We start from the raw sequence: 25,470 nt of genomic DNA, 5'->3' as shown, positions 1-25,470 counted from the left end.
TAGTGCCCCTGTCTGATGAGACCCACCCTCCCCCAAGGCTCACCACTGTGCAATGCTGCAGGTGGCCAACGCCTTCCTGCCTGACCGCTGGGGTGCCCAGCATATGCTCTGTAGCAGGAGATTTGATTCGCCTCAATCTTATCTTTTCTAATGACAAGCGTAATTAATGCTGCCATAGCTAATATCAGTAACAGGATGTCAATAACAGGATGTGACTTCATGGCAGTGAATTCCACAGGGTGACTAAGTGCTACATAAAGGAATATTTCCTTTGATTTGTTTTTAAATTATTGGCCATTAATTTAATTGAGTGACCTGGTCTGTTCCATACCTCATCTGAATCCTCAGCTCCTCTCCATACCAGGCTAAAGAAGTCCTAGCTTCTGCAATTGCTCGTCTTGGCGAGATCACCGGCGGTATGGATTGAAAGCCTGTCTTTGGTCACCAGATAGGCAATACTCTTGCCCTACTTTCATGAAGCTGCAGGAATGAAAGGACATGCCCTAAAAATTGCTCAGGTCTTAGACCAAACCCAGAAGGTCAACACTCCCTGCACCTCCAAAGCCCTCAGCTAAAGAGTTATGCAAGGCTCAGTCCTAGCTTTGTATAGGCGTGCCAGCAGTACCCAGCCCTATATCTCACCTCTCCCACAAAGATAGATGTCACAATGTTCTAGCTTTCCCAGTGCCTATCCAAAACCAGCACCTGGATAGAAGAGCAGCTGGCTGAAGCTTAACCTAGGCAAGAATGAGGCAAGGATGGTAGCAAGAGGGAAATGCTTTGAAGAGCCTCCCATTCCTATAGTCTCACCCACGATCTGGGGCATCTGGCCTCAGATTAAATTGGTCTGCCACTTACAAGCCCTTTTGGACTTCTCAGTGCTACAGGATGCCCAGCTAGCTGTGGTGGCAAAGAATGCCCCCTTCCCTGTGTCTGGCCAGAAGATTGTGCCCCAAGCTATGGAACACAGACCTGGCTATGGTGATATGCACGTTTGTGATCTCTAGGCTTGAGTAGGGTAATTTAATGTGCCTAGGAATGAAGCCACAGGCCCTAAAAAAGCTCCAGATGGTGTAAAGCACAGCAGCCCATCTGCTTAGCACCAGAAGTCACTCTGGTGCTCAGCTCTCTGCATGGGCTCATTATAGAATGGGAGTCCAGTTCAAGGTCTGTCTGGCCCACCTTCTTTTGGTTAGGTTAAACAAGCCAAGCTCCTTGAGTCTCCTTTCATAAGACAGGTTTTCCATTCCTCAGATCATCCTAGTAACCCTTCACTGTACCTGTTCAAGTTTGAATTCATCCTTCTTAAACACAGGAGACCAGAACTGCACACAATATTCCAGATGAGGTCTCACCAGTGCCTTGTATAACAGTACTAACACCTCCTTATCTCTACTGGAAATACCTCGCCTGATGCATCCCAAGACTGCATTAGCTTTTTTCATGGCCATATCACATTGGCGGCTCATGGTCATCCTGTGGTCAACCAATACTCCAAGGTTCTTCTCCTCCTCCGTTACTTCTAATTGATGCGTCCCAGCTTATAACTAAAATACTTGTTATTAATCCCTACATGCATGACTTATGCTTTTCACGATTAAATTTCATCCTATTACTATTACTCCAGTTTACAAGGTCATCCAGATCCTCCTGTATGATATCCCGGTCCTTCTCTAAATTGGCAATACCTCCCAGCTTTGTATCATCCGCAAACTTTATTAGCACACTCCCACTTTTTGTGCCGAGGTCAGTAATAAAAAGATTAAATAAGATTGGTCCCAAAACCGATCCCTGAGGAACTGCACTGGTTACCTCCCTCCAGCCTGACAGTTCACCTTTCAGTATGACCCGCTGTAGTCTCCCTTTCAACCAATTCCTTATCCATCTTTCAATTTTTATATTGATCCCCATCTTTTCCAATTTAACTAATAATTCCCCATGTGGCACGGTATCAAACTCCCTACTGAAATCTAGGTAAATTAGATCCACTGCGTTTCTTTTGTCTAAAAAATCTCTTACTTTCTCAAAGAAGGAGATCAGGTTGGTTTGTCACGATTTACCTTTTGTAAAACCATGTTGTATTTTGTCCCATTTACCATTGACTTCAATGTCCTTAACTACTTTCTCCTTCAAAATTTTTTCCAAGACGTTGCATACTACAGTTGTCAAACTAACAGGCTTGTAGTTACCCGGATCACCTTTTTTCCTTTCTTAAAAATAGGAACTATGTTAGCAATTCTCCAATCATATGGTACAACCCCTGAATTTACAGATTCATTAAAAATTCTTGCTAATGGGCTTGCAATTTCATGTGCCAATTCCTTTAATATTCTTGGATGAAGATTATCTGGACCCCCCGATTTAGTCCCATTAAACTGTTAGAGTTTCGCTTCTACCTCAGATATGGTAATATCTACCTCCATATCCTCATTCCCATTTGTCATGCTACCATTATCCCTAACATCCTCATTAGTCTTATTAAAGATTGAGGCAAAGTATTTGTTTAGATATTGGGCCATGCCTAGATTATCCTTAACCTCCACTCCATCCTCAGTGTTTAGCGGTCCCACTTCTTCTTTCTTTGTTTTCTTCTTATTTATATGGCTATAGAACCTTTTACTATTGGTTTTAATTCCCTTTGCAAGGTCCAACTCTACTTGACTTTTAGTCTCTCTCTCTTTATCCCTACTTGTTCTGACCTCAATAAGGTAGCTTTCCTTGCTGATCCCTCCCGTCTTCCACTCCCTGTATGCTTTTCGCTTTTTCTTAATCACCTCTCTGAGATGCTTGCTCATCCAGCTTGGTCTACAACTCCTGCCTCTGAATTTTTTCCCCTTTCTTGGGATGTAGGCTTCCGATAGCTTCTGCAGCTTTGACTTGAAGTAATCCCAGGCCTCCTCTGCCTTTCAATCCATAAGTTCTTCAGTCCAATCCATTTCCCTAACTAATTTCCTTAATTTTTGAAAGTCAGCCCTTTTGAAATCAAAAACCTTTGTTGCAGATTTATTTTTGTTCATCCTTCCGTTCAGTTTGAACTGAATTAGCTCATGATCACTTGAACCAAGGTTGTCCCCTACAACCATTTCTGGGAGAGTCCCATATCCCTCAGAAATGCTCCCTCTGTCACCAGCTAAAGCTGAGATCTCACAAGAACAGGGCACTGAAGTTAACACTCCTCCTTATGGAGAAGGCATTTCAGTCTCCAGGGTATGTGCTGACTTTGGATCATCATCAGAGCCTTCAACTTCGAAGGGGGTAGAGTTGCCGAAAAGACCAGCACATTCCCCCTGCAAAGGCTCGAGAAAAAGGGCTCCAAGCTCCCAAGCTGAGTCGTTGGCCAGCCGAGAGTTTCCCCAGAGCGACTGGGCAACTCAGCAATTTGACCTAGTTTCCCTTTTTTGTAGGATTTTGAGTTTCTTCTTCCATTTAAATTTTTTTTTTTAAACTTGAAAGAACTTAGTGTCTTCTAAATGCCCCTGGAAGAGGGTGGGAAACAAACTGAAATTCTTTCTTTTTTTTTTTTTTAAAACACAAGGGGTAAAAAGAAAACACTAACTTTTAAGGAGAACAAAAGAAAAAAACAATTACTATATATGCTAATGATGCAGATAAGGAAGGACAACTGCTCACTCCTCGCTCCCTTGCAGGCCAAGAGTGATTGAGAAGGAACTGAGTGCGGTTCACCTGCACAGTGTTGGATAGCCTTGAGGTAGACTATGAGGGAGGGAGAGCGCACGTGCAGGCTGAACAGACACTGCTACCTAAAATCTCTGATTAGAGGCACAGGGGCGCACTGATAGGGACACTCCTTAAAGAAGTGTCTGGTATTAACAGGGTGTGGCCAGAAGGCTGTAGTAACTTCTTCACCAGAGCCGAGCAGAGACAGCTGGGCCCTGAGGTCCTTTGATAAAGGGTTGGGGAACACCAGGTTGCATGGAAGAGAAGAGCCGTCGGGGCAAGAGGGAAGGAACATGGCTGGAGAGAGGTGAGATTGGAAAACTGGAGTGAGAACAGTTTCTGCCCATCCTCAGCTGTGGCCCATTTCTGTTTTTCAAAAATCAAATAACCTTAAATGACAGTATTATCTTCTCAATTCACCTCCCCTATGCCAAGGATGAGACGATGTGTTCTAGGGTAGCCCTTGTTTAAACTAGCAATCTGAACAGGCCCTGTCTCTATGATATGTAAACACCTCATTATGACCAAGTGTCAGATTTGAAGAGAGACGTAAAATTATACACAGTAGCAATGAAACCTGCCGTCAGTGATATTGGTACAGGTGCAAAATTCAAGGGGACTAAGAAGAGCTCCAACTTATATTAAACAGGCATATTTTACAAGCACGTATTTTTGAGCTTGCCCCCAACCAATTTCCTCCCTCTTCATAAGAGTGACTATTTTGGAACGCCCTTAATGGTGAAAAACTTAATCAGTCCTCCTGAATGAAGGTATGGCAGGTTCACATCAGAAGCATTAATTGCAAGCCTTACATCCTAGATTTGTTGTTTGATTGCCTAGCTTAGGAGCAAGGGATTTTAATTAGACTGCAGCCTCAGACTGGGAAAAGCAGAAGAAAAAAAACCCACTAGGGGAATATCTTAACTATTAGGGGGAATAGTCTTTGTGGAGGTGACGGTGGGAGACAGACAGAGGAGTCAAACATGACGGCTATCAGCCGTGACAAAGTCTACTACTTAACACCCCCCAAGAGAAGCATGCATATACCTTTGGATACAAAATACATTCATGAATATTGTTTGACTTTCAGTCTTCAGACAGCTTGTACTAATACATCGTTATACGCCATCAACATTGCTCAAGGCTTGTGTTTTATTTGTATTATTTCCCAGATGCCAGTCCACTTCCAACTAGCACCAACTCTTGGCACCAGCAAGGTTTTCTATTAAACCTGGTGTCCACCTGAAGGAAACATCCTACTAGGACAGCTAGAAGGAAGCTTTGTATATTTTTCTGATTTCTCTATCAATCGCCTTGACCATACACATGGATGAGTAACTACCTCACAAGTGTATATTGTTGCTAATTTCTGTAGATACAGCAGACATCTATTTCAGTGGAAAATATAAAGCTTTGGACTGACATGGGACTTGGGGGAGAAAGAACAATGAAAGACAGGGTGACTGCCTGAAGTGCAGGAGCTAAAAGCTTTTTCCTTCACAACAAGAGCAGAATCAAGTAATAATTGCAGTTTCCACGGAGATAGGGAACTTGAGGGATCAGAAAGCTCAATTGGCAGTGAAATGGGTTGGAAACAACTCCCCACCAGCTTGAGAAGGAAAAGGGATAAAAATATACATGAAACCCAGAGGAGGCTTTTTCCTAGCACAAGACACACTCCCCTACCTTCCTAAATAATGGACCAGCTCTGTTCAGTTTGATCTCTGACAGTAGCCCTTGAATACCAAGGAACTGGTAACTACTACATAAAGTAGGAGCTCAGTCCATTTCCTTACACATCTAGAGAGTCAAAAATTAGTGTCTATTCACAGAAAGAAAAGGATGGGAAATTTCTTAGTGTTTCAGAATTTTCTTTCTGAAGGGGAAAGAGACGGCCTCATTATCACTAGTAACCTTTGACCCTCCCCTTAAAATTCTCCAAGGACTACGTTTAAGCCCCATTATAATTACACTGAATAGATCAACAATTTCAAATGAAATTTTGAAATGCCTCTCTCACGATGGTAGACAGCGTGCAGTACAATGCACAGTACAGTGCTGTTGATTAAAAAATTGCATTCCCCCACCCAAAAGAAAACATTTCATATTCATATGAATGGGAAACTGAGTTCTCAATTCCCACTCTTGGGGACAAATCCTACTACTTTTAAATAGATCACTATACTTTATTATGAAGGAAAATTGAAGAAAATGAACTGAACTGATGAAAGTTTATCTGAGCCTGCATCATACTATACATGAATCAATGCTACAGACTGGTCCTATTTCACTGAGGAGTCATCAGTTGCAGTGGAAGATTCAATCAGTGCCAAAAGTGGGATGAACTGATATCAAAGTTATCAATGCATTTTTTAAAACAATGTTATTTACTGTAATTCAATCCACAGTGCCTCAATTCTGCTGTATTCTCTTACCTTTTATAGCAGTCACCCTTTTAATAAGAGGTGAGGTAAGAATGTAATTTGTACTATCCATAATTAGAGCCTTGCGCGGATACAAAAATGCGTATCCGCACATGATCCACAAAAGTTGTCGGTGGATATCTGAATCCGCAGATGCAGATATCCATGGATTTGCAAGGCTCTAATTTACAGCTCCATAGTTCACCATGCAGCAGTGACCAGTGGTGCTGGAACCCGGGGGGCCAGGGCACTTCCACTTTTCACCAGGGCAGACCCTGCCCCCTTCACTTCTTCCCCGCAAGATGAGAAGTGACCCCTGCCGGGGAACCTGGGCAGCAGTGGGGAGCTGCAGCGGACCCTCAACCTGCCTATTGTGGTGGTGGTGGTGGTGGGAAGAGGGGGGTTGCACAACGGTGGCTCAGAGCAGCCCCTGGCTTGTGTCCCCACCCGGCTGATGGCAGGTTGAGGGTCTGCAACTCCGCACCAGCTCCCTGCCCTGCTCCAGCCACGGTGTGGGGGCCTTGAAGCTGCAGCCCACCCATGATAAGAGCCGGGCGGGCAACTGTGAGGAGCCAGCATGCAGTTGCAGACTCTCTACCTGCCCTGGGGAACGTAGGGGCGGTGGGGACACAGGCTGGGGGCTGCTCGGGCCCCCCACCCAGGGCAGGTGGAGGGCCGCTGCGGCTCCCCACAGCTGCCCGCCTGGCTCTTATCATGGCCAAGCTGCAGCTCCGAAGCCCCCGCCGCCAGCCAGAGCCAGATCGGGGAGAGCCATGTGGATAGTTGTGAGGAGCCGGGGTCCCTCCACTTGCCCTTGGTGGGAGACCTGGGGGCTGGTAGGGGGCTGCTTTCAGTCCCATCCCATTCTGGGCAGGAGGGCGAGCTCCCCAGCCCCCCACTTTTAGGAGGGCTCCAGTGCCCTTGACAGTGATGCAGGGCTCTGCCAAGCCCCCAACCGCCGCCCACTTCTCCCCGGACACCGCTTGCCCCACCACCTGCTCCTTCCCCCACCATCCCTCGTTCCCCACTCTGGGTAGGAAGGCTACACTCCTGGGCCCTTGCGTGTCGCGCCACCCTCCGAGGGGGGAGGGGTTGGAAGCTCAGACACCCCTAGGCAGCTGCAGGAGCAGTAATGCATGCAGACCAGTCCCAGGCAGAGAGTGTCGATAACTACTCTCCCCCTCATAGCACAGGGTCCTTGCTGCCTGCTAATTTAAATCACACACCATACCTCTTTTAAAATGGCACTAGGCTCACTCCCTTCTAGGAGTTGTAGTTTACCTCCTCCGTCCAAGCAAGCTGGGGACTACAACTACCAGAATACCCAGTGGGCTATACCCGCTGCTGTGCAATTCAGAGAGCGGAGCTGGAGCCTGGGGGCTGGGTAACAGCAGCAGCTACTCCATTCTGGTGAATCTGTTATGGTCAGAGCCCTGTGTGGATATACAATTTGTATCTGCATCTGAGCGGCTATCCAAAAAAATGGTCCATGGATTAAAGCAGATACCCATGGATTTGCAGGGCTCTATCCATAATCCTGTTTTCTCTCTATAAACGTTAGCACCACTGTGAGAAAAGATGACTGAGGAGCAGAAACTGACAAAAGACAGCAGGAGGTTCTGCAAAGTTTTGTGAAATAACTAAATCCAATACCTTTGTGAGTGCTGTAAAGGGCTGCAAATGTCACCATGAAGAAGGTGGTGGAGTATTTGCCAGCATTAACCAGATGAGGAAAGGCCCGTTTGGTGTCACGGTAACGGCGCAGGCACTGGATAAAACGCAACCAAGCAGGGATGCACTGGACAACTGCTCGCACACCGTAGGAGTAGCTGTTACAAATCTGATCACCTACAAGAGAAGAGATGTTTCAGTGGACATGGAAACAAAATACTTAATTTCTTCTCTCATTCCCTTCCAATTGTTTCACTTCCTCTACCTTCCTTGAAGTGATGAGTGAAACTAAGCTTTTGGAAGCAGCAATTGTAATATCCTAAGCAACGGTGCAATTCACAATGCTTTGCACTTGCATCTATATTTAGCATCTCAACATTTTCAATCCCACAACCAGGTGTTTCAGTCAAGGAAAGGTGATCCAAACCCCTTTCCTTCAATAACAGGAGAGATCACTGCTCGGGTTTAAAGAGAGACAGCTGAAACAACACACTGCAGTTAGAAAATTTTAAAACCTAGTATTGTTACACATAGCAAGTAAGATTACTATCAATGAAAGCATAGGGGAAAAAATCTTTTGTTTTATTTTATTTACTTTGTGCATTTGATAGCACCGTGTATACTTAATTTCAATGTTTCTCCTGTTTGTGTGGATCTCGCCATGTAGATTTCAAGTTGAATGTGTCCCTTTAATTATAACTATCAACCGATTTGAGTTGGTTTCCTAATATGGTCACATCACCAATTAGCATAAGAAAATCCCATTTTTAGGGGTGCAATGATTTTTGCCAATAAGTAACGGGGAAAAGGCAGAAAAATCGACGAGTTAAGTGTAAATTCCAAAGTCTGTTACATTCTTACACAAGTGAATATCTAGTCATTTATGGCTTAATTTCCAAAATGTGCTCAGCACACCTGAAAAACATCAGGTGATCAATATACAGAATTTGTTCACTCCCTCAGATCGATCAATCAGTATTTCTTCCAGGGGAAACTGTGTTCTTATTCCACTTTTTAGTTTGATGCAGAAAACTTTAGTATACACAGTTTTTTGTTTTAAACAGTTTAATTTAATTCTAATGCTTACAGGGAAAAGACCCTTAGAATGCAGCCTTAATACAACCAGGTGGAAGGTTCTGAAGTAGGCAAGACTGGAGGAATAGAAAGTAATGCTAATGTATGCAGAAAACAGGCTTCAAGTTCTCTCAATATATGCTGAAGGCCCACTGTCAAAATGATTTGTCAGTGGTTACTGGTTAAAATGGAAAGACAATGACTGTGGACTCGTCCAGAGGCATAAGATAATGTTTTGCCATGGGGAAGACCAGAGTTAAAATTTAGATATCGTCTCTTGCTCTCCAAGCTAGTAATGATGTGGAGGCAGTGTGCATAGCCCTTGTCTCTCTCAATGCCAACTGTAATTGAATAATGAATGGCACCAATGAGCTCTGAGAAAGTTCCTGCCATTCCATCCAGAAGAAAAGACAACATTGAAACATAGGACCTGGAAGAAATAGTCTGGAAAGCACAGATCAAACAGAAAGGAACCCACACAATTGTATTAGGAATATGGAAGACCCTCAGGAGAAGAGCCCTTAGGGGAAAAAATCCTCATGAGACTATTTCCCCATAAACCCTGAATGCTTGGTAATCAGCTTTGCAATGCTTCTATGAATCACTAACACTAAGCAGCAACAAAAGGCTAATTGTGATTGCATGGTTGGAAAAGAGTATGAAAAACTGCCAGCCAAGCCTGGAAAACTGCTGTGTCTTTCCTCTGCCAAAGAACACCTCAAAATCTTGGCAAACAAGTTTTGAAAAACACAGGTCATCCCAGTCACAGAAGCAGGTTATACCAGACGAATGGATTGGAAAATAGGGCAGTAAGGGATGGGAGAATAAAATTTCTAGGGCTGTGTTTTATGATGGGATGAGTTTCCTATGTCACTGGGAGAATTTTTGCTAAAGGACAGAAAGATAATCTGCCTATTGAAATGTTCAGTTTGTATCAATGTTCCTGGACTATTGGGCAAAGTGTTCATACATATTTGTTACCATCACATCTTCATCACTACTATACCTGTATCTGCCAACAGTCCGGCACTGTTGTCCCACTGGAGCTCAAAGCTGTAGAAACAGATCATGTACTCCAGGTCCATAAGTATCACAGCCAAGCTGTTGAGCTGATCGGCCAGCCAGAAATCTGCGAAGCCTACCTTATGGAAGGGGGCTGTGAACACCCGGAACTGGGAATTAAAACAGCATGAAGTTAGCATGAAAGATATTAATAGAGCAGACTGACAGTACAGTGGCAGGAGATGAGACTGTGCTGAATTAACATGAAATATCACACTGCTCCCCCCAAAGATCTGCCATTTCATCACTCCTCCTGGCATAGAACTTCCCCGTCGCTCACAAGAACTGAGCATAACATTTCCTCTTTCAGACATCCATTTCCTCCCCTTGTGTTCAGTTATTCACAGCCTTTCCCTTCTGGCTGGCCTGAGTTTTTTAATCTCTTCAAAGCGAGAGCCAAGATTCTCCAAAGAAACTCACAATCCCCACTTAAGAGTGTGCTATGTAACCAATCTTTCCCAATCTATGACACTGACAATAGCTTCTGACCCCTCCTCCCCAGTATTTCCACCATAACCACTTGCACATCTTAGTATGCTTCTTCCCCATTCCACACCAGACACCCACTAGGTCCAGGACCACTATCTTGGCCTCTAATCTGACCTTGACTGAGATTCGTATACCAACCCCTAAGACCATGTGTCTGCAGTGTTCAACCTTAATGTAGGGCCCCCAAATCCCTCAAGAGTTTAAAGGGTTACATTAAAAAAGCAGAGGAAATTTTAACTGTCAAATATTAATCAGACTCCCTCTCCATCCCAGCCTACTTTCCCTCCAAGGCTTGACAGCAGTTACACTCCTTTCAAAGCAGGCAATGTTCATGCTCCGTTACCTTTGATTACAACTGACCCTGACTGGTTAGTTATAGTAACTAAAAGATAACACCAGTATTGTCCTGCAGTTCAGACATTTATGAAGCTTTCTATTAAGAAAACACTGGGTAAAACTGATCTGTAGAGGAGTAAAAGGTTTCTACTATTAATATGCAGGGCAGACACTGGAAGAAAACAGAACACAGCACATCAGGGCTTTGCTCAAGTCTCTCCACTGGCTCCTAGTCAGTTTCTGATGCCAGTTTAAGACTTTGGTCCTAATCTTCAAAGCAATGAATGGATCAAGCCACAGCTACTTTAAAGACTACATTTCAGTGTGTGAACTAGAGACACAGCTGTGTTCCTCTAGGACAATGCACATCACAAAGCCCAAGAAGAAGCACATGAGAGTTAGGGACAATCGTTCTCAGCTGAAGGGTTCAGCTATGTGGCAATACTGGCATCTGATCTGGAGGCCTGTGCTAGGTAAATGGGTGAATCAAGCACCACGTCGCTGCTCTACATATCTCAGGTAAACTGCTCGAGCCCTAGCAGAATGAGCTCTAATATGGCCAGGAGGGATCTTTCCTGGCTAACTCATAAAAAATTCTTATGTAGTCAGAACCCCTCTTTGATAATATCTGGGTGAACATAAATTGCCCCTATAGCTATTCTTTCATGTGGTCTGTTTGCTTTTTGGCCTTACATATAGTTAAATGTACTGTATTATTTTGCAACATTAAGGTCATCTTGCATTTTGTGAGCCATCTCTCCTTAAGAGACCTCAAGCCTGTAGGTGTCAGTTCACTATGCCTTACTGAGTTCACAGCCAAAGTGCTATTATACACAAAGTTTTTGTTCTTTCACTATATCAGTTTAGACAGAGAGGTGATTAATTCACTACAACCTCTAGCATGGACACAGGTACACCCATATAAAGATGCTTATAACATACAGCAAATTTCAATAAATTTGGATAGAAATAAAGAAAAACTATTCTGATGCAAATGCCATACCAATGTCACTGTTCACACAATGGGTGGATTATACCACAATCTATTTCTAAATAGATATAGTGAAAGCGGTAAAAAAGTTGTGTATACCAGCCCAGAGAGTTGTCCAAAGGCACAGAATATACTGGATGAAGCTAATGAAATACATAGTTTTGAATTTGTACCCAAGATAAATAAATGGGACTAAGTGTCTATTGTTAGTGTCAAAATGGGCAATGAGATTTGTGCATTAGAAACCTTTTGTATAAGTGGCTTCTCTCCTTCAGATTCCAATTAGTCACAAGGGGCAAGCTTTTCTGATTCACGTAGATGTGTCAACCTCCAAGGTTTCTTACAAAGAAAACTATTAACTAGATTGCACCTGTGAACTCTGGTTATTGCAGTAATAATTGCAGAAGTTGCTTTTTTATATTTTAATAGTTTTGCTAGCTCAATTCATTTCATTATTGTGTTATCTCCGCTTGCCACCATCACTCCCAATGTAGTCCATCAACTAGTCTTTGTTCATTAACTTACACACAGCAGTTGCAATGCTTAATGTGAAGCAAAATGTGCAATCTGTCTGCTAAGAAGCTGTGCAGGTAACCTGCCATGCATGAATCAGAGCTTGTTATTTCAGTGATGGGGGACTACAGGGGGGAAAAAAGTCTCATTTACTACCTTATGGGCACAACTGTGTGAGGTCCTTTGACTTTGTGCAGAATTTCCAAAGCTGCTGTCATTGCGAAGACTTCGAGTGCTTCCTTTCTAGCTCTATCATGCCAATATGTTTCACTGTGCCTATCCTAGTGGTGCCACAATAATGCTATAATTGAGAGACTGGAACCCACACAATCACTCCCCACAGAAATAAAACCAATTATAGTTCCTTTTATGGAAAAAAGTGTTGTATTCCCTTCAAGAACTAATATTGGTCTGGAAAACCCCGCCTTTGTGTCAGAGTGAAATATAACTAGTTTATGTTGCAGAGCATCTGGAGGTGAGAGATGTCTTCTGTTCCTCAACGGAAGGCAAAAACTGAACCAGGATGGACCCTAATAAACTCCCTGCTAATTTATTTCCAATGGGGATGGAGTGTGGGAGGGGGAGGCTGGAGACTAGCCTAGCTTCCCTCAGATAAGGCGGCAGTAATACAGGTGGCCAGGCTAGGGACTGAAGAAAGGAGGGGAGGAGAAAGGAGCAAGATTGCATCTGAAAAAGCACTTGTGAGTAAGAGAGAGGGTGATCTGTTGAATGATGAAAGGGAAAAGGAAAAGAAGGGAGCATAAAAGGAGCAGGGACTCAGCATGTTAAAACTATTAGAAAATTGAACCCTTAAAGATTAAAATAAGATGTATATAAACAAAATCTGAATACACTTAATGTCTACTTGTATATTCATATACATGTTCATGCTGAAAACCAATTTTATGTCTTATCTTTGAATTGTTCCAGATAGCACCATTTAAAAAATATTTAGCAAGTGTTAGCAAAATAATTCCACAGAGGAGGATACTCCAGGACCCACCTATACGGCCTTAATCCTCCCTCCTGCAAATCACTCAGTATTTTTACAGTGCAAATTGAGCAAAAAATTATTTAGCCAGAAAATTTCAAGTCTTCTAAGAAACCCAGACAGAACCCAAGCCTTCACAGCAGTAACAGCAAGAGTGAAAAGATGACAGAATCAATCTGATTAAAAGTAATGAAAATTAAAGGGTGTGTGGGCATATGGTGTGGCGGCAGGGGTATATGCATTCTGGGAAAAACTGGAAAGAGATCCCTGGGTCAAGATGGCTGAAAACTACTGGTTTGATGTTTACATTTATAATCTTAATATTGCATTAGCATATGTTTCCATTCATTTTTTACAGATTTTTGTTACTAGGGAAATAATAGCCAATACTAAAATATTAATCTCTCTCATTCAGAACAAGTATAGAAAAGAAATGTTGAAAAAGTAGTTTCAACTAGTTATTATAAAAGGAAAGTTACCTCAGCTATAGTCTGCCACCCATGAATACTCTATTTGAGTATTGGCCCATTTTCAGTTTGGGCAAACAGCATTCTGTCAGTTTTGCTTTGCAGCCCTTTGTAATGTTACCCAAACTACTTTGCTAGGGAAGAGATACAGTGAGCATGACTGAGACATGAGGAAAGCTATATGGTACATTTGTATGTGCATGCATACACCACATATGCTTATTTTTGTGTGTGTGTACATACCCTTGGTATGAAGAGCATAACAGAAATAGTACAAAGACTGAGAGTAACTTCTGTAACTCTATGCTCAACAAATACACGTCTAATTCTTTACGCACGGACTTGCTTGAGTACTATTGAATCAAAGCATGCATAAAATTGTGTGGCCTACACTTCCAAGTCTGAAAATTAGTGATGTATTTGGACACACTTCAACTACTTAAGTTCAATTACCCACATCAGTTTCTCTTGAATTTGTACGAGGTTCCAGACTTACCAACAGTTTGAGCAGCCAAAACCGGGACTTGTAATACAAAGTTTTGGTGGGGTTGATGAGGAAAAGCAACATGAATCCATACAAGATGAGTGGGTTCACCTGCATAGGGACATGGGTGAATTTGCCATATATACATGCCAGCAGGCTCAAGCACCACAACATCCCAAGGAATCCAGCAATCTAATAAAAGATGGAGGAGAGAAACGAAGTTAAGAAAATTCTGAATTCCATATTATAGAGCCCAAGGAAGAGTTGCTTTCATCACTATAATCAAATCAGTAAAAAGAAAAGGAGTGCTTGTGGCACCTTAGAGACTAACCAATTTATTTGAGCATAAGCTTTCGTGAGCTACAGCTCACTTCATCGGATGCATACTGCAGAAGACATTATATACACAGAGACCATGAAACAATACCTCCTCCCACCCCACTCTCCTGCTGGTAATAGCTCATCCAAAGTGACCACTCTCCCTACAATGTGCATGATAATCAAGGTGGGCCATTTCCAGCACAAATCCAGGTTCTGTCTGTCCCAGAAGTCACCTACTACAGGACAGGCCTAACAAAGAAAATAACAGAACGCCACTAGCCGTCACCTTCAGCCCCCAACCAAAACCCCTCCAACGCATTATTAAGGATCTACAACCTATCCTGAAGGATGACCCAACACTCTCACAAATCTTGGAAGATAGGCCAGTCCTTGCCTACAGACAGCCCCCCAACCTGAAACAAATACTCACCAACAACCACATACCACACAACAGAACCACTAACCCAGGAACCTATCCTTGCAACAAAGCCCGTTGCCAACTGTGCCCACATATCTATTCAGGGGACACCATCACAGGGCCTAATAACATCAGCCACACTATCAGAGGCTCGTTCACCTGCACATTCCACAAATGTGATATATGCCATCATGTGCCAGCAATGCCCCTCTGCCATGTACATTGGTCAAACTGGACAGTCTCTACGCAAAAGAATAAATGGACACAAATCAGATGTCAAGAATTATAACATTCATAAACCAGTCGGAGAACACTTCAATCTCTCTGGTCACGCAATTACAGACATGAAGGTCGCTATCTTACAACAAAAAAACTTCAAATCCAGACTCCAGAGAGAAACTGCTGAATTGGAATTCATTTGCAAATTGGATACTATTAATTTAGGCTTAAATAGAGACTGGGAGTGGCTAAGTCATTATGCAAGGTAGCCTATTTTCCCTTGTTTTTTCCTACCCCTCTCCCACCCCCCCAGACGTTCTGGTTAAACTTGGATTTATGCTGGAAATGGCCCACCTTGATTATCATACACATTGTAAGGGGAGCGGTCAGTTTGGATGAGCTATTGCCAGCAGGAGAGTGAGTCTGTGTGTGTGTGTTGGGGGGGGGAAGCTGAGAAAACCTGGATTTGTGCTGGAAATGGCCCACCTTGATTATCATGCACATTGTAGGGAAAGTGGTCACTTTGGATGAGCTATTACCAGCAGGAGAGTGAGTTTGTGTGTGTGTGTTTTTTGGGGGTGGTGGTGGTGAGAAAACCTGGATTTGTGCTGGAAATGGCCCACCTTGATTTTCATACACATTGTAAGGAGAGTGGTCTCTTTGGATAAGCTATTACCAGCAGGAGAGTGAGTTTGTGTGTGTGGTTTTTGGAAAAGGGGGGGGGGGGCGAGAAAAACTGGATTTGTGCTGGAAATGGCCCACCTTAATTTTCATACACATTGTAAGGAGAGTGGTCACTTTGGATGGGCTATTACCAGCAGGAGAGTGAGTTTCTGTGTGGGGGGGCAGAGGGTGAGAAAACCTGGATTTGTGATGGAAATGGCCCAACTTGATTATCATACACATTGTAAGGAGAGTGATCACTTTAGATAAGCTATTACCAGCAGGAGAGTGGGGTGGGAGGAGGTATTGTTTCATGGTCTCTGTGTATATGTCGTCTTCTGCAGTTTCCACAGTATGCATCCGATGAAGTGAGCTGTAGCTCACGAAAGCTTATGCTCAAATAAATTGGTTAGTCTCTAAGGTGCCACAAGTACTCCTTTTCTTTTTGCGAATACAGACTAACACGGCTGTTACTCTGAAAGAAATCAGTAACACATCAGTAACCTCCTTTTCTTGACTTAAGAACATCCTACAGGGTCAGACCACAGGGCCATCTAGTCCAGTAGCCTGTCTTCTGACAGTGGCCAATGCCAGGTGCTTCAGAGGGAATGAACAGAACAGGAATCATCAAGTGATCCATCGCCTGTCACCCATTCCCAGCTTCTGGCAAACAGAGGCTAGAGACACCATCCCTGCCTATCCTGGCTAATAGCCATTGATGGACCTATCCTCTATGAATTTATCTAGTTCTTTTTTGAACCCTGTTATAATCTTGGCCTTCACAACAATCTCTGGCAAAGAATTCTACGGGCCGACTGTGGTTTGGGTGAAGAAATACTTCCTTTTGTTTGTTTTAAACTTGCTGCCTATTAATTTCATTTGGTGACCTCTAGTTCCTGGGTTATGAGAAGGTGTAAGTAACACTTCCTTATTTAATTTCTCCACACCAGTCATGATTTTGTAGACCTCTACCATATCCCCTCCTTAGTCGTGTCTTTTCCAAGCTGAAAAGTCCCAGGCTTATTTATCTCTCCGCATATGGAGGCAGCTCCATACTTCTAATCATTTTTGTTGGCCTTTCCTGAACCTTCTCTCGATAGTTATGTTACCATTCATTCCAAGGAAACAGGATGATTTATTCTGCTGATGTTTAAAATGCACCGTGGCTCTTGTGGCTTGTTATGCTTACCTCAAAGAGATGCTGATGGGATAAATTGCTGCGGGGATTGAGTTCAAAGATGAGGACATGATTCACTCCAGCCTGCCTCCAGCCATATGTATTGATGCCCAGGAGGAAGAGGAATTCTATCAGGAGAAAGCCACCTCGATAGATTCTCACCAGTGGCCACACATTTGGTCCCTCTATAAAAAACACACCTGCCAGAGAGAATTTAAGTGCATAATCATATCATACATGCCATGTTGCAGGCCAAAACAATTCTCTGCTTCTTTATGCTGATCCTAAGGTAAAGAGCAGATAATATACATACCCCACAAGAAAGGGGTAGTACTCTTAATCCAGAGCCTCATAGTCTAGCTAGTAGAACACAGTGGGGAGACAAGACCCTTTGCCCTAAATCCAGATTGAAGTTCTGACTCGCTTTGTTCTTGGGGATGGGAGAAGATCTGTCACTTGACCTCAGCCAAACAAGAGAAGTTGCATGTGGTGGTCTGAGTTTCCTCTTTTTTGCCAAATGATCAAAGTTAAGCTTTATTTGGTATTAAACAGTACACCTGTCTTCCCAAGCCTCACCTCATAAGTAAAATTTAAGATGGTCAAACATCAGGGATTCATAGATTATTACACCAGAAGGAACCACTTTGATCATCTAATATAACTCCTACTGAATAGCACAGGCCATAGGACTTCCCCAAATTAATTCCTTTTTGATCTAGAGCAGATCTTTTAGAAAAAACCCATTCAATCTTAGGTTTCCAGTGATGGAGAATCCACCACAATCCAGGGTAAATTGTTCCAATGGTTAACTGTCCTCACTGTATTTTAAGTCTCCTTTTACCCCAATTTGTTTCTGCCCCAGCTTAGAAGAAAATATTACATTTTTGTATGACTACTTCTGAACATGCCAGTGATTACTAGCTCTGCTCCATCTCCCACTCAGGCCATCAACAACATCCTACTCCCTTACTGGTAGGCATCATGTGAAACTGAAGCATTGGTACCAGCAGGAATTGTAACTAGAAGAAGCTGAATATTCTTCTAAGTTTGTGGTTAAACAAAAAAATTCTCAAAGTCTCATTTTTTCTCTGCAAATGGAGGAACAAATATTTTAGCCTCAGACCAAGCCAATGAAATACAATACACACTATTTAAACCAGGGCTAAATCTGTCTATTCACTAAATTCAACACACTGTAGTGAGGTTGGTGAAATGCAGATTGCCATTTGAGGTGCAGTAAAAACACATGGGTCTTCAAAAGCTTGTAGGACTGAACAAAGGGAGCAATCAACTCTTTAAACTAGAAGCTTTATCTTTGTCCAGCCCAGGCAACCTTGTAAAATTTTACCCTCTTGATTGCCCAAAGCAAGGTTTGTTACTGATGGGTGAGTTAAATTGTTTTTTTTAATCAATTTCAGTTTCATTGAATATTCCCTTCTCCCTCCTGCTCCTTCCCAATCTTTTATTTATTTATTTTATTTAATAGAAAGGCTGGACAGGAGCACCCAATTTAACTGCTCTGTGTCAATTAATTTTTTTCCACCGCACCGTCTTATTCAATTCCTCTCTAAACTAAATAGCACCAATCTTTTCAGTCTCTCCACATGAAATGGTCTCTAATCATTTTCATTCATCTGGCCGACATTCATATTGCTTGGAATTACTGAGATAGAAATTATGGATAAGGAGGAATTATACAAATATTGTCCCTTAGCATTATCGCTCTTGGATATAAATTTAAACAGGTTTCAGGTAACACAGAGCCAAATCAGCAGAAGTCTAATTAGCATACAAAAGGATTTTACTAAAAATGTCCTGAAGAGGGTGACAGCTAAGTTAGTTTATGATAGGAACAGTGAAAATATACATCTGAACTTTATTTTGAGCCAGGGGCATGCAAGATCAGGGGGTTGCTTGCAAATAAAGGGAAGAAACAATTACACATAGAAAGGGACAGACAGTGGATATCAACCTGTTTGCTCTGGGCAAAGCAGACCCAAAAGTATTGAACTGGAAACACTATGAAGAATTATGATGGAGCATCATGAGAATAAATTACACTTATCAATTCTTGGTAAAAGGCAAGGATGAGTGGGGATCTTGCCCCATTAGGTGTACCAGAGCTAGGACAGAACCTGAGAACCACAAGTGGGAGAGAGTTTGAGGGGTCTATTTGTTAAGTCTTAAAAAAATCTAATTGCCATGCAAAATTACAGCACCATATAAATAGTGAAAATTGTTATGCATCAGTTTTCACCATTATTTTCTGTATAATTTCAGTTGGCCTAGGAGTCAGTCTCTGCCTGTATTGAAGAAGGGACGACAAGTCTGACAACAAATCAAGAACAGTTTATTGGAGGTCTAACCAAAAACCACTTTCAACCGTTTCCTTTTTATTTCCAGTGTTATGGATGATTCTGCTCATGAAAATGAAGCACTATTAGGACTGGCCTGAACTAGATAGTGTTGTGGGCTGATAACATGTAAAATCCTCCCTATATTGCTCTGTCAATGCACTCTAAGCTTGACCTGCAACTCTGTTGTTACTGCAGTTCTGACTTCTCGAGAAGAGACGGTCCTTTATGGCAAAATATGTAGCACCAGTACGGATAGAAGATTGTTTCTACATTGGTGAGAACATATTCATACACTTGGGGAGCACCATCAACCAGGATGGTGGAGCAAGCCAGGATATCCGGAACAAAATCAATAAAGCCAGGAACACCTGCAGGAGCTTAAATACAGTCTGGAAATCATCAAAATACAACACAAAAATCAAACTCAGAATTTATCAGAGTTCCGTACTTTCAACATTCAAGAATGCTGGGGAATGAGAAAGTATGACATGTCTAAACTGTCTTCATTCCATACAACCTGCCTCAGAAAAATCCTCCGTATCTTTTGGCCCAGAACAATCTCAAACCAAGATCTATTGACACAGTGCAGCCAAGAGGATACGAGCACCATCAGTGCCAGGAGGCAGTGGAGATGGATTGGCAGCGCGCTTCAGATAGAAACTGATTCCATCACCAGAGTAGCAATAATATGGACACCTGAAGGCAAGCAAAAACGAGTCCACCCGAAAACATGGCAAAGAGCTGTGGAAGCCAAGTTGAAAAACCTGGGGCACAGCTGGGGAACCATTGAAAAAACCTGCCAGAAACAGAGAAGTGGAGGATCTTCGTTGCTGCCCTAAACGCCAGAGGCGTAATGGGAACATGATGATGATGTAGCACTTTTGTGGTGTGTGTAAATGAAGACTAGTATAAGAGCACCATGATAGTGTTTACTGGTTACCCCCAGATTTCTATGGTCAAAGAGTGAGTTGAAAGGCTTGCCTTACTAACCTGCTATTCACCTCGCTCTAATACTTCACGTCAGACCAATTACTAAAGTCAATAACACCACATATTTAGCTGTTACACCTTCATCAACTGACACTTAGTAGGCAAGTTAAAGCTATGGTACAAGAGGCATTCAATATGTTAACAGATGAGAGGTTCTCTCTGTTCTGATGCCCCCAAGGGGGTCACAACCTGCTTCAGTTCTTTTCTGTTCAGGTTCTGATATTGCATTTATCAACATGCAATCATGGGTCTCTCTCTTAGAAATCCTGTTCAAATATGTTGCGAAATGGAAGTAATTAGAGTCAGGGTTTTTCTCCTCCCCAGGAACCTCCTATCATTTGAATGCTCTAGCTTTATCCCTGTACTCTGAAAATGGTACAAACTATGAATTAGCAACTTCACTTCACTAATGTATTAACAAGTTCCATATTCACTAACATCTTATGAAAGATGCTAATATAGAAAAGCTAACACCACATGGATATTTCATGGTATCCAAATACACTGGTCTGTCCTATTACCACCTTCCATATTTTTACAAGTGAAGATGATCCTTGCTATAGTAAGAAAATTTGCTTGTCATGAGGCATCGTGTAAAACTGTACTTGTTAATAAGTAACAAACCATACCCCTGCTTCAATGTACTTTCAAAGCCATACAGGCTCTCAGGAGCTATAAAACATTAGATACTGCAGCAAACAAGATGTGACATGGAAAGGGGTCATGCCCCCATAGGAGTTAGTGAAGGACAGTCTACCCTATTAAAAAGACACTCTCTGGTTCCACTTGCGATAGCTGCAACCATTGTGAACTCCAGGTTACTCAAAAACCCAGCTCTCCAGATGCTGTTGATTTTTTAAAAATCAGACGGTACTGGTTAGTGTGTTTTGTAATTGAACTTCCAAGTTCTAATGCCTGCCCTGAGGAATTACAAATTTATAGCCTTGACATCTTGTTTATACCAAGCAGACTCACAAAACACTTTGGAAAATGTCAGCAAAGGAGCAAGTTTTAAAATTAACTTTATAGCTGCAAATACCCATACAACTTTTATTTTCCCAACATTTGTAGAAACTCACAGGTTTCAGGTCATGTCTCCTGATGGAAGCACACTAATTCACATCAGTTTTGGTGCATATTTTTGACGATGAGGATTGTGGTCATGAATTCATTACTACCATTATAATGATTTTTCATTGTGAACATTGAAAATACACCAATTTCACATCTCAAGATAAATACAAACACACGGTTGGCTTTAATGGTAGTCCCAGCTCTCACAGAGATCAAATATGCAAGCTATAGACAGAAATGTGAAGACAATGCATGAAGTTGCATAAACACACACACTAAAAGAGACCCCTTGACACACAGAGGGTGGTAATAAGAGGAGGTTACTTACCTGAAACTGGAGGTTCTTGGAAACGTGTGGTTCCTATTTGTATTCCAAATATGAGTGCACATGCCCACCATGCACCAGAGCCAGAAGGTCTTCTTAGCAGTATCCCTTGACCCACATGTGCATCGTGCATCCCCTTGTGCTTGCAGCTGAGGGTACAATAGGCCAGGTGGATCAATGCTTCTCCAGTGACCCTTTTTCCAGTGAGTAGTCCAGTCCACAGCAGAGGGGATGGAAGATGGGTATTGGAATACAAATAGGGGCCACACCTCTCGAAGAACCTCTGGTTACAGGTAATTAACCTCTTCCTCCTCTTCAAGTGATGGTCCCTATGTGTGTTCCAAACATGGGTGAGTAGCAAGAAGTGATCAGTCTGGAGGTAGGTGCAAGGATGCGAGAGGAACTGCAGTCTGTAGTATGGCATGGCCCACTGCAGCATCCACAGCTGCCCCTTGGGTGACGGCATAGTGGGATGTGAATGTGTGTTGCTGCATGACAGATGTCTTGCCACGAGATGTCTGTTAGGCAGGCCAACCTGGCTGCTTGCACTGAGTGTGCTGTGACACCATCATGTGACAGTACATTGGATAGATTCACTGGGAAGAGAGGATTTAGCCCTTGGATTCGTCGGCAATGGTTACAAATATTTTCATTGATGCACAAACGGTGCGGGTCCTGTGGAGGCAGAATGCCAGTGCAAGGTGGACAACAAGGGAGTGCAGGATCCTGTCCGCATGAGACAGAAGACAGGTAGATGGACACACTGATTGAGGTGGAACGCTGACATGACCTTGGTAAGGAACTTAGGGTGTAGCTGTAAAGAAACTATCCTTGTGGAATATGGTACACCTCTACCCTGATATAACGCGACCCGATATACTGCGGGTTCGCATACAACGCAGTAAAGCTCCAACACGCTGCTCTGAGTTGGATAAGGGGCAGAGGGTCTCAGGGGTGGTCAGGGGCTCCCCCACCAGAGTCTGGGAGGCAGGAGCTCTGGGGGGGCACTTTTGGGGGCCCTGCAGTCCCAGAGTGGCCCAGGGGATTAGCGGGGGGCCGGGAGCAGCCCACTCCGCTTCCCTCCCCCCAGCCCCAGCTATATCACTTGGGGGAGGGGGCTTGGGGGAAGGGATCCCCCCCCCCCGGCAGAAGCGGAGCAGCCCGGCCCCAACCCGCTCCACTCTGCCAGCTCCCAGCTGTGGCGTTCCGCTTCCCGCTGGAGGTGAGTGCGGGACCTTTCCCCAACCCCCCCGCAAGAGACACGGCTGGGTCTGGGGCAAGGAAAGCAGAGCGGGCTGGGGCCGCGTCGCTCCGCTTCCCGCCGCAGGTGAGTATGGGGTGGGGTGTCCTTTTTCCAATCTCTCTGCACTCACCAGCGGCGGGAAGTAGAGGAGCCCAGCCCCAGCCTGCTCTACTCTGCCAGCTCCCAACTGCAGTGCTCCGCTTCCTGCTGCCGGTGAGTATGGGGGGAGCGTCCTTTCCCCAACCTCCCCACTCACCGGCGGCGGGAAGCAGAGCGGGCTGGGGACACATTGCTCCACTTCCTGCCGCTGCCAGTGAGTGCCTGTCAGAGGGCGAAGGGTGTGGATAAGGGTCAGAACAGTCAGGAGACGGGGGGTTGGGTAGGGGGTGGGGTCGTCTCTGGAGGGGGCAGTGTGACAGGGTCAGGCCAGATGGCTACAAGAGAGTGGTCGAAGGTAGATACATTAGTTCCAGGTTAAGCAGGTCCCTTTTCCCTGGGTAAGAGAACAGGGACTATTCCAGAACACTCAGGAACTTTCTAGAACTAATTGAGGTAGGCAGGCTAATTAGGACACCTGTAGCCAATTGGGAAGCTGCTAGAATTAATTAAGGCTAATCAGGACACCTGGTTTAAAAAGGCTGTCACTCCGGTTAGTGAGGTGTGCACATAAGGAGCTGGGAGTAAGAGGATGTGCTGCTGGAGGACTGAGGAGTACAAGCATTAACAGACATCAGGAGGAAGGTCCTGTGGTGAGGACAAAGAAGGTGTTGGGAGGAGGCCAAGGGGAAATAGCCCAGGGAATTGTAGCTGTCGTGCAGCTGTTCCAGAAGACACTCTAGAGAGCTGCAATCCACAGGGCCCTGGGCTGGAACCTGGGGTAGAGGGCGGGTCCAGGTTCCCCCCAAACCTCCCAACTCCTGACCCAACACAGGAGCTTCCACCAGAGGTGAAGGTCTCTGAGCTGGTCCCCGACCCACATGGTGGATCAGCAGAAACTGCGGGGATTGTTCTTACTCTTTTTTCCCCATGCTGGCCAGTGATGAGGTTATCTGAGTGAACGGCAGATTTGAGCCATGAAAGTGGCCAAACTGAGGGCTGCCATAAATCTCTGAGGTGAGCAAAATCTGCCAATAAGCGCAGGACCCACCAAGGTAGAGGAAGAACTTTGTCACTGCGGTCAGGGAACAAGGAACGGGGGGGAGGGGGGAGGCGAGTTTGATAGAACGCTGTCTCACCTAGAACGCGGTGAGATTTTTTTGTCTCCCGAGAACAGTGTTATGTCGGCGTAGGTGTGTGTGTGGGGGGGGGGTCAGCCATCATGGCCCCCAGTTCACTGACTTGTCTAGCTGAGATAATGGCCACTAAGAACATTACTTTCATGGAGAGATGGGAGAGGGAGCATGTTGCCAGTGGCTCGAAGGGTGGCTTTGTGAGGGTGGAGAGAACAAGATTCAGGTCCCAAGGGGCTGTGGGCTTGAGGACTAGTGGGAAAGTATTGAGACCACCTTTCATGAAAGAGATGGTGATAGGGTGCATAAACATGGAGGCACCATCCATAGGAAGAGGGGGAAGAAAAACATTAAGTGCTGCCAAGTGGACACGTATAGAGCTGAGAGCAAGGCCTGATATTTTGACATTGAGAAGGTAATCGAGGATGACAGATACGGATATCATACTCAGTGGATGGTGATGGCAGTGAGCCCATGAGGTGAATCCTTTCCATTCAGCTTGGTAAAAGGCCCCAGTGGATGCCCTTCTGCATGATAAGGATGTGTTGCACTTGGGTGGAGCATGCTCTGTCTACTCCTGAATCCCATCCAAAAACCAGACTGTGAGGTGAAGAGGGCCTGGATGGGGATACAGGAACCAGCCCCAATCTTGTGTAAGGAGGGCACAAAGACAGAGTGGCGTGCGGGTAGAGTCTCTGAGAAGGTCCATGAATCAAAACTGACAGGGCCAGAATGGGACTATGAGTATTATAGTAGTGCAGTCCTAGTGGATACTGCATAGCACTTGTGGGAGGAGGGGAATGGGGGGAAGGCATAGCGGAGGGGAGAAGAACATCACCCTATGAGTCCTCTGATGGCTCCCCTGAAACAATAAAGGGGCAACTTGCGGTTCTTGGGGGTAGGCGAAGAGACCCAAGCATGGGGTGCTCCACTTCTGGAAGAGCTATCAAAAGGTTGCACTAGCAATTCTCACTTGTGGTTGAGGTACAGAATCCTGCTGAGCACGCCGGACAGGGAATTTTGGGAACCCAGGAGGTATGTCATTTGGAGCTTGAATTCACTAGCTTGTTAAGTTAGGTGTTAGTGGTGTTTGACCTTTTATTTTATAGTAACCAATTCTGATGTGTGTGCCTCGTTACTGATAATCACTTAAAATCTATCTTTCTGTAGTTAAACTTATTTTATTGCTTTATCTAAACCAGTGTGGTTTTGCATTGAAGTGTTTGGGAAACTTCATTTGGGATAACAGGACCTGTGTGTATCATTTTATATTAC

General features: G+C 44.0%; 1 protein-coding gene across 3 annotated transcripts in view; it reads right to left on the bottom strand.

Moving 5' to 3' along the window:
* Window positions 1-25,470, bottom strand: part of XPR1 (xenotropic and polytropic retrovirus receptor 1) — a 242,870-nt gene that overhangs the window by 42,609 nt on the left and 174,791 nt on the right. For all 3 annotated transcript variants that reach the window (XM_073356577.1, XM_073356578.1, XM_073356579.1), the window contains 4 exons: window positions 16,990-17,177; window positions 14,192-14,371; window positions 9,853-10,018; window positions 7,755-7,949 (listed from right to left, as the gene is read on the bottom strand). In XM_073356577.1, coding sequence (XP_073212678.1) covers window positions 7,755-7,949; window positions 9,853-10,018; window positions 14,192-14,371; window positions 16,990-17,177 — 729 coding nt within the window. The remainder of the gene's footprint in view (window positions 1-7,754; window positions 7,950-9,852; window positions 10,019-14,191; window positions 14,372-16,989; window positions 17,178-25,470) is intronic.

This window comes from Lepidochelys kempii, chromosome 8, assembly GCF_965140265.1.
Source record: "Lepidochelys kempii isolate rLepKem1 chromosome 8, rLepKem1.hap2, whole genome shotgun sequence".
In the NCBI taxonomy this organism is placed as follows: Eukaryota; Metazoa; Chordata; order Testudines; family Cheloniidae; genus Lepidochelys; species Lepidochelys kempii.
This window is presented reverse-complemented; position numbering and strand designations above follow the sequence as displayed.